At 26.5% G+C, this 10,259-nt stretch overlaps 1 protein-coding gene across 4 annotated transcripts; it reads right to left on the bottom strand.

The window, feature by feature from the left end:
* Positions 1-3,405: 3,405 nt before the first annotated feature.
* Positions 3,406-9,400, bottom strand: LOC126894207 (probable cytochrome P450 49a1). 4 transcript variants are annotated; one of them, XM_050665053.1, is made up of 11 exons: positions 9,198-9,400; positions 7,929-8,154; positions 7,691-7,875; positions 7,341-7,587; positions 6,853-6,969; positions 6,713-6,789; positions 6,457-6,658; positions 4,668-4,836; positions 3,946-4,115; positions 3,605-3,884; positions 3,406-3,542 (listed from the first exon to the last, which is right to left on the bottom strand). In XM_050665053.1, the coding sequence occupies exons 3-11, from the start codon at positions 7,866-7,868 to the stop codon at positions 3,435-3,437; spliced, it is 1,548 nt and encodes a 515-aa protein (XP_050521010.1). In that variant the 5' UTR covers positions 7,869-7,875; positions 7,929-8,154; positions 9,198-9,400; the 3' UTR covers positions 3,406-3,434. The 4 variants fall into 4 exon arrangements, with proteins under 4 accessions (XP_050521010.1, XP_050521009.1, XP_050521011.1 ...); XM_050665052.1 differs by having other exon boundaries at positions 7,929-8,118; XM_050665054.1 differs by having other exon boundaries at positions 7,940-8,118.
* Positions 9,401-10,259: the final 859 nt, after the last annotated feature.

Raw genomic sequence — 10,259 nt, 5'->3', positions numbered from 1 at the left:
ATTTTAATAGAAGTTGATGTTGCTTTTGCAATTATCCATCAATTTTTTAAAATTAAACACTATCTACAGATTTGCATTGAAGCGTTTCTTATGATAGTGATTTTAATCACTGTCAGATTAAATCTATATTGGACCCAACTATGCAACGTCTCCACTATTTTTTTATTAATTTTGATGTCTGATTTCACCATGAAAACAAAAAAAAGTCCAAAGTTTTTTTTTTCTATAATAAAGTATATTACATGAGCTTTAATTTAAGATATATATAAAAGTGTCAGTATTTAAAGGACACTCAAAAATTAAGTTGAAAAAGTTTTCTATATGCATTTTTAAGTTTTGANAAAAAAGTCCAAAGTTTTTTTTTTCTATAATAAAGTATATTACATGAGCTTTAATTTAAGATATATTTAAAAGTGTCAGTATTTAAAGGACATATGCATTTTTAAGTTTTGAACCTCCTCTATATTAAGGGAAATATTCTGATTTAAAAAAAAAGTATGTAGAACGAAAGAAGTATATAAATATTATTTCTCATAAAAAAATTGTATTGATCTATAAATAAATCTTTCGAAAAGTTATAGAAATATAAAGTTAAAAATGTAAAATATAAAATCGAGAATTTTAACACAAAAATAGCATACGGTAGCCATTTTCACCGTGAAGACAAAATGAAGTACGAAATTTTTTTTTTCCATAATAAAATAAATTACATTAGCTTTAATTTAAAATATATATAAAAATGTCAGACTTTCCGGAACACTTTCAAAAGTTAAGTTGAAAAAGTTTTGAATCCCCCCCTGTAGGAAGCAATATTAGCAATATTGTAATAACTATAAATACTAAATTACATTAAATAATTAATTGTAGTAAAACAAAATGACTAATATTAAACAAAACTCATCTTAAAAAAATTAATGTTCTCATCTTCATATTGAAATTAATGATATATTTTGAATCAAGACTTAATACATCGATTATATTAGAAAGTTAAACATTTTAAATTGTATTGCAAATCATTAAAATTATATAGAATTGAATAATAATGTAAAACTATTAAATCATAATTTTCTATTTTTATTGAAAAATTTTAGGTGCTTATTTTGTCGACATTTGAATTAAGTAACTTAATAATTTATCAATAATAGATTAATACAGACCAAATTTAATATATTTAAATAGTAAAATATTTAATATTTGTCGTAAATCTGTATCACAGTCAAAATATTCAGTGCAATTTTTAGGTCACGTCACGCATATTTCTATATATGCGTGACATGACATAAAAAATGTAATAAATGTAGATTTAGACTGTTAATATTATTTTAAAAGACTTTGTTTTTAAAATCAAAAATCTGAATTAATTGATCAATGTTGATTACAGTACTAGACATGTAGTGACGTATTTTCAAAAAAATATCGGTGAAAGTTAAAAATTTCAATTAAAGAATGAATTTTGTTTAGGAAAATGTAGTATGAGTCTTTTTCTGGTTGTGAGTGTACATTTTTGTACACAATAAAAGTAGACGAAATTTGAGCAAAATGTTTGGGAGATTTGATTAAAAATCTCCCTTCTTAATAAAATATTTTACAAAAAAAAAAAATACATTATACATATTTGGGGTTTGAATCTCCCCCAGATTTCTTCAGATTGCGCTTATGCTCATGAGCCCGTCAGCAAGTATTGGAATACATTTTCTCCTCTTCTAATCTAAATCCGGCACTGCTTTTAAGTATTTAAGGTGTTCCAACAATAGTGTTTTTATTTATAAAAATTGTAAATGTCTTATTTTATTGATAGAAAAAAAATATAATTGTTATTAATAATGTATTATTATGATATAACTTTATTACGTAGTGATAAATTGAACTTTTTAAATTTAAATCACAATAAAAAAAATAACTAAACTGCTTTCGGATAAAATATATATACCAATTAACGCAGTAAAAAATTTTAATAAAATTGATAAAAAAATTAAAAATGACAAGATTTAACACTCTCACAAAATCCGTCCGTTTATACTTATTTGTTAAGTTTATCAATATCATGTATTCAAATAGACTCGCACTCAAAGAAAAACCTCAATCAATTTTGATAGAGACATTTTATTAAGGGTTTATGATAATGTTTTATTAATACGAACAAAATAATTATTCTTATGAATAATTATTGTTCAAGATAAGAAAAAAAATCATCATATTGATAAATGTATCATAGATTCAATAGTAATGATATATTTATCAAATTGAACAATGAATTTATTATATAGAACGAGGTTTTTCTCTGGGTGCGCGCTTTAAAAAAAAAAATTGTAAATTTTAATATACTGTCATAATAAGCACAACGCTTTACATTACTCATCTTACATTTATTTATACAAACAAATAATTAATTTATCTGTCATAACATACACACTGTTGTGCACTAGCTATTATATATGTATATACATGTTAAATTGATCATTGTATACTATGCATATTATCTTCAAAATTATTATCATGTTATGTTCAAATTTTTATCCTATAAAATGAAAATCACTAAAAGCGCTGATGACAACAATCCATGATGGGGGTAAGTAAAAATAATATAAAAAGGCATTGATTTTCCAAGAGAGATCACTTCCTTTTAACTTTCTTTCTTTTGATGCTCTGAATTCAATAAAGAATTCAAAATTCTTTTGTTTAATTCATCTTCATCAAACTAGCCACGACCCCGTGTTGTCGTCATTAAATTTTAAGTCGATATTGAATAAAATTATTTTGCGTCAACACTTTATTTATTTATTTAAAAGAAACAGTATAAATCTTTACGTAAATCTTGACGATCTTTGTACAAGCCAAATAGAAGAAGTAAGTAAATTTATATTAACCCAATTATTTAGAATTGATAATCTGAGTAAAGAATGGTAAAGAAATAGATTGATTTAAACATCATTTAAATTAATTATTAATAATTAGTTAGTGCTTGGTCGTATACTTCGACTGGGTGTCTTAGAGGAAGTCAAGACCCAACTACAAGAATACCTCAGCGTTTAATATCTCTAAGAGAGGAACTTAATTCATTTCTTATTATATCTACTTGTCTTTACTGTTCTAAACCCTCGGACTCTACGACCCCGATAAAACCTCGTTGCTCACGAATTGACCAAATCTCCAATTATCCAACTTTGGTCAATACACCGCGATATCACCTAATCGCATAGTAGTAGACGCCTATAAACCTTATTTTTTGTATTACTACAATACATAGTGATCTAGTTATCATAAAACTCTCGTGTGTGTATTAACTTACTTAATTTTTAGAGTTTTAAGTAAAAATGTTGTTTTTCTTTAAAATAGACTAAATTTTATCTTAAATTTAAAGTGTAACAAAAATATTATTATTATGATACAAAAATTACTAAATTATTATGTTACAAAATTTGTTTTTGGTCATTTTAGTCTTCAATCATTTTAAATTTCAGTAGTCCATTTGGCATATAAATTGGATGAACAGTATAATTTAATAAACCATAGTTATATTCAACCTGGAAATTTAACAAAATCTGAAAAAAAAATTGTGAATTGATTTTTAATCTTGTGTTGAGTTACACTTTAGTAAGCTTACTCTTGCTAATACAGTTTGGAGCTCTAAGTCTGCAAAACGGCGACCTAAGCACATTCTTTTACCATAACCGAAAGGTAAGCTAGCAAAAGGATGATGTTTATGAGGTGATCCTTTCAACCATCTTTCTGGTAAAAATTGATCAGGCTGATTAAAATATTTAGTACTGTTGCTAATAGCGTAGTGTTGAAATATGACTTGCACTCCTTTTGGTACTTTGTATCCACCAACGACTGTATCTTTCGTCATACATCTTCCATTTCCTAACACAACCGGATACATTCTAGGAAAATATGCACATTTATTGTAAGACAATAAATTAAATCTACTATTTTTTGTATAACCTCAAAGTTTCTTTAATACAAGCTTTAAGATATTGAAGCTGTTCTAATTTACTAGATGTTAGTTGAGAATTTCCATCAGATAACACACAAAAAATTTCTTCTCTTAGTTTTTTCTGTTTGTCTGGATTTTTACTTAACTGATACAAAATTGATGCTAATGCAGCAGATGTCTGTAAAAAATAAAAATACAGTTTATATAGTACGCGTGGGGTAAAGAAATATTATTAGTAATCAGGTATTTATTTTAATATTAGGTATCAGAATAATCTTGAAAAAACATGTTTTCCGCAAATTATTTCTGCTTGGAAAACTTTTTCCAGATAAACGCTGTTACTAGATCAAGTGATGAACACTTTTATTTCAAACAGTTTTAACAAAAGCTGTTTAAAATAAAAATATTTACTTAATTATAAAAATTACATTAATGCGCCTCCATATTATGAAATAATCTTATCAAGACTTGAAAACCCCCTATTTTTAAGAAAGCTATCAATTGGTCGATATTTTTAATCTCTAAGCAATACTAATTATAAGTCTAACTAAAAACATGTTTGGGAGGGAAGCTAAATTCTTTTTCTACCGTTATTGAAAAAATTATATGTACAAAGTATACAGTTTTCTAGAGTCCAGAAGTTTATTTTGTACTGTAGGGGCTAGTTCTTCTTACTTACTCCACTAGTTTGCCTATGATACTAATATAAAATAAAAATGTTTACTATTACCGTATCTATTCCAACGATGAACATATCTAATGATAGTATTTGTGCAAGTTTTGGATTTGATGGATCTAAACTTAATACTCGCTGCAATAATGACGATTGATGATCAGTTACGAATGATTTTTCTGACAAAAGTTGATCTAATGATTTATTAATATGCTTTGAAGTAATCCTAATAATAATGTATAGAACAAATATAAAAATTGGCAAATGTAAAAATTTTTTTGATGAGGTAACCTTTTTTCTATACAAGGTATCTCACGATTCTCAGACAAATCCACAAACCTATACAGAGTTATTTTTTATTATAAATATCTACTCAATTACTTACAGAAAAAAAATAATTAAAACATTTTTTTTTTGTTACATTTGGTTACTTATTATTCTTAAATTATTAGCTATGTAATACTTTTTAAGTTGATCCACTGTGCCTTGTAAATGTCAACTTTTTTTCTCAAATGGGAACACATATTTTGAATTTATAGAAATGTTTGAGGTTTTATTTTGACAGTAAATTTTATTTGAATTTTTAATATATCCTTTTTTGTTTATTAGATGTAAAACTTTTAAGTTTCAAAAATTCTGAGTTGCTATAAACGTATAAACAGTGGCGGCTCGTGGCTAGGACGATGGGACCATCGCACCCCCTACTAAAATTAATTAAAAGAAGAAAATTAATTGTATGTTCTTAATTCTACATTTTTATTAAAATTGCAAATTTTTAAATATTAAAATAGTTCATTTGCAGTGTGCGAACATAAAAGTTTTTTCCCTCTGTATATGCGAGTATACAAGCACACACGAGAAGTGTTCGGACGACCGGCAGCGAATTCCATACGGTAAAATATTAGTATATTACTATATTGGGTAATTTATGTTTAGAATTAACTACGTGTACGCTGGTTGTTATCGGTTGCTATAATAGTATAATCTCTATTATTATTATTTTCATTTATATTTTCTACTGCAACCTTTAAAGTAATAATATGTGTATTGTGTTTTATTTTATTATACTTAATTTGTCAATTTTTTATACCTATGACTAGCGGTATCATATTTAAAGTCGCACCCACGAGCCACCACTGTGTATAGTACACGATGGATTACAAATACAGGTAGCTAATTGTTTTTTATGACGTCGCAGGTACACAGCATTTATTGTCAATTATGAATTTATTAACAGATACGGTCAAAATGTGGTCGTAAAGCACATTGTGAGTTAACATTTAAAATACACTAACTGGTTAATACTGAAAACATATCTGTCGATAATTGACAATAAACTCTCTGTACTGTGATAGCGACGTCATAAAAAATCAATTCAAAATATTTGTTTCTATTTGAAAAAACAATGTTGATACATCTCCATAAATATAATTATAATCATTGGTCCTAAGTCACAATCTTTGAGCAATTATGAATGACTACAACTGCTCTTACACCCAAAGAAAAACCTCAATCAAAATTGAAAGAGAAATTTTACCAAGGGTTTATGATAATGTATTATTAATACAAACAAAATAATTATTCTTATGAATAATTATTGTTCAAGACAAGATAAAAAATATCATATTGATAAATATATCATTGATTCAATAGTAATGATATATTTATCAAACTGAACAATGAATTTATTATATAGATCGAGGTTTTTCTCTGGGTGTAGGGTTAAATTAATTATCCATTTTTTTGGAGTATACAACTCATACTAAAACATTAAATTTTGTAATATTATTTTACATTTATTATATTTATAAATTTTTGTAATGATAAATTATAAAGTTATTCTTACTCTGTAATCACATCCAGTGCGCCAATATATTTTTTCCAAGTAGGAGTATTAAACAGTTTCCAAAAAGGAATTTTCAGTTCGAGTACTGGTACATTTTCGAAAAATGTATTTATAGCATTTATAAGATTTTGAGTGTCCGAGTTAATTTTGAAGTCATCATCAAAGCAACCAAGCTTTTGATCAAGTGCCACCCTTGCTATTGCTATATTAAAATTACTAATGATTACTTATTTCAATATATGCGTTTAAAACTTACATTCAAGAGACCATTTGTGTATCTCATTTAAAAAATCATCAGGTACCTCTTGCTTGTGATTCTTAATTTTTTTTATTCTATTAATTTAAATAGAAAAAACTTTTCAAGGTAGTGTTAAATTAACATATTATTGGAATTACCTATTAACAAATGATATTGCTGTTTCATCGATAGTACCAATATAATATTTTGCTGTTCTCGGTTGAAGCATAGGTTGCTGTACTTTACTGCGAAATTGATACCACTTTTCCCCGTGTCTGTAAAGTGAATAAATAGTTTCTCAACAACATTTGCTTTTTAAGTCTTCTATACCATAGGCGCCATTTTATTAAAATGTTTGGGAAGTATAATTTAACTACTACCATTAAAAAATACATGTTATTTTGAATATTTTTAAGGAGGCTCTGGTAGACTTTGGGGACTAATTCCTCCAAAACTCTCCACTATGCTCTATACAAGTAATAACTATTTATATTGCATAATTGTGAATAGTTTCATTACTTAAGTTCTTATTTAAAACTTTTAAACAATTATAAATAAAAGGAATATTTATCTATAAACTCAAGACTTAATAACTTAATACCGATTATACTTAAAATTTTAAATAAAGAATTTTATAACCACCTACACAGCAATAACGCCCGCTAAATCACCAAAAAAATCTTTCCTAAGGACATGTTTATAATAATTTAATGAAGGCATTGATGGCCGATGTGGCATAAGTTCTTCATTCCTGAAAACTTTTTCAATTTCATCTGCGTCATATAAAAACACCATATCAGGCCTGCCAAGAAGACTACCGATTTTTACAACGTCTCCGTATTTTTTCCATAAACTCAAAGATAGTTTGTCTATTTCAGAAATATTGTAATTACCTATTTAACATTAATCAAAACTAATATAAATGAATGCAATGTAAAAAATTAATATCTTCTCAGCTTCTCATCGAAGCTAAAACATACGAATGATTTTTCTTACCGATGATTGGCAAAAATCGCCAATTATTTCCCAGCAAAGGTAATGGATTCGGTCCAGGCATATCCTCGTAATTTTTAAAGTCCGCATCGTTTTGTAATGTAGCAGTAACTAAAGTGGATTTAAACAGTTTATCTACAGACAATCCAGGAACTCGAAGACGTTTAGTGAGTACTATCATTTTAAACCTGTATACAAACATATTTAAGTATTATAAAAATTGATACAACGTTATGTATACCTTCAGCGCACTTTATGATAAACTATTTTCGATCGTAAGCGTTGACAGAAATACCATGTTAGCATCATTCTATATTTCCTATTGTACTGTACCATGCAGTTCATGGTTGTCATTCTGTCGTCAATCTGTTGTTCGTTTAATGGGCGTCGTTTTAGTTAACATGTTTGGAAACGATCAATGAAATGTTATTCTATTCGAAAGAGGGGTTAATAAACTTTTTTTGAGCCTAAATAATTCATTGTTTAAGAAAAATTACTTATGAAATCTCTAATGAATAATATATATGTATAAAACATGCACAGATAATGTAGCTATCTACATTAGATGTCGTTTAAAATTGTGCGTCGAATTGAATAAAGCCGTGTAAATATGTTTAATTGATTATTAATTCAAAATTAAATATAACAAGTTGTCATTGATGTTTGATAGGCTTTCAATTTGTAAACGTTTTTACTAATGAAATTTAATATTTACATTAATCTTGTGAATAAACATTTTGAAATTCTGCAGTGTTTATTTTCATTAAAGTTTTTCAACTAAAAACTTTTTATTACTACTTAAATTGTTAAAATAAGTTATTCTACTTAATTAAGTTATTCAAAAATTGTAATGAAAAACCTAATAATTTTGTTGTTAACTAATTCTGATTCGTTGCCTATATTTAATTGAGTCCATAATTCATCGACATTATAGTAGTGAAAATTCTAATGGTATAACCGTCGAAAGAAGAGAAAGTACTGATGCGTTTATCAAATATCACATTAATTAAGTACATCTTACAAGCTCTTAAAGTATAAGTAGTCTTTTCATTGAAGTTTCTTCAGAAATTGTTATTAATTGTTTACACAGTTAATAACATCATACAGCATTTTTTTGTATCTTATTTTTACTTAAAAGAAGTATAAAATTTTTTTTTTTTGTATTTTGTTTTCTCAATTATTGTATTTTAGGTGTTCTTTACTCATTATACAATATTTTACGTGTAACTTAATTATATTAAAGGATTTAATAACAGTAATTCAATGATTTTTTTTTACTCATCTTGAAATGTCTCTATTTTTATTCATTAAATTTAAAAATAATTTATTCTACAGGAATATAATTTTTTTACTTATACCAAAGTGTATGCAATTAAAAAGAATACAACTTGATGGATTATAGACCAATATTAACTAAAATATATATTTAATTTTTAAACTAACTCTTTTTCTCTAATATAGTAGTTTTTAAAACAAATTATGCGAATAATACAGTTAATATAGTACTCACTGTTGTCCTGGAATTAATGGCTATGAAAAATTTAATTTCTTAGAAATACCATTAAAAAATCATTTTTATCTTTACGTTTTAACATTTCACGAAAAGCGAAAAGTTAAACAACATCCTAGCATGAAACCATGACGTCATGACTATACTAACTATTTACTGCTGTTTTAAAACACTTTGGCTGGACAACATTTTGTATGTAGGAAGGGTTTTCGCTTTCGGCAATTGGCTAGAGATTCAGTTAACTTGATATACACGTCTAAGTCACGTGACCACGTTTATATTGTATATAAATGTGTGTATGGTTCAGCACACAAGTTGATGTAGGTTTATACCCGTCAATCCGGTTTAAGAGAAAAATACGAAATTTCGCAAATATAGTGAAAGGACGTACACTTACACTGGCCTGTAATATGATCAAGAACTTGCGAAACGCTAGATGGACTCTGTTGTATTTTTTAATTCTTGTCAGAAGTTAAACATTTACAAGTTCTGTTACACATTTTTTTTTTGTTGCTAAAGCATATATGTAAATATGTAAAAATCATTTGAAATGACAATATTTTCATTAGTAAAAGATCATTTGACCTCATTCATTATTCTATTAAATGAAAAAAATAATAAATTTAAGCAAAAAAAAATCTTTAATTTTATGTGAATAAGGTGGGAGAGTCAATTAGAGGGACTAATAAAGCAAAGCTCCCTCATTGCAAAACCAATGTTTTTGATAAACAATTAACTAAACAATTTTTTTTCGGTATTGATTTCTATTAAGACATCCAGAGTACGCCACTGAGTAATTTGTACACATTTATCAAATGTAATAAATATATTCCTAGATACATGTAGGGGGTTAGAACACAAGTCAAGCAAGTCAAATTTTGGAAAAATGTGTTTGACATGAAAAAAAATACTTCAAACTCAACATGTTCTATGGTGTAAATGATAGTAATAAAATAATGTTTTAAACCAATATTATTTCTTATAGAATTAAAATATTTCAAATGATTCTCCTGAAAAACAATAAAAATTGATTCACGCCACTTTCGCTCTAACCCTACTATG

The sequence above is a fragment of the Daktulosphaira vitifoliae genome, unplaced genomic scaffold (assembly GCF_025091365.1).
Source record: "Daktulosphaira vitifoliae isolate Bord-2020 unplaced genomic scaffold, ASM2509136v1 Scaffold_1, whole genome shotgun sequence".
In the NCBI taxonomy this organism is placed as follows: Eukaryota; Metazoa; Arthropoda; class Insecta; order Hemiptera; family Phylloxeridae; genus Daktulosphaira; species Daktulosphaira vitifoliae.
The sequence above is the reverse complement of the archived record's forward strand: the minus strand, read 5'-3'. Positions and strand labels throughout refer to the sequence as shown.

Bases quoted from the DNA above. Each gene is read 5' to 3' on its own strand.
- LOC126894207 (XM_050665053.1), bottom strand. From the start codon at position 7,868: ATGATAGTACTCACTAAACGTCTTCGAGTTCCTGGATTGTCTGTAGAT. The intron at 6,790-6,852 runs GTAATTCCAATA...TTAAATTAATAG, and splicing joins GCAATATCATTTGTTAATAG to AATAAAAAAAATTAAGAATC. The intron at 4,837-6,456 runs GTAAGAATAACT...CATTATTATTAG, and splicing joins GCACTGGATGTGATTACAGA to GATTACTTCAAAGCATATTA.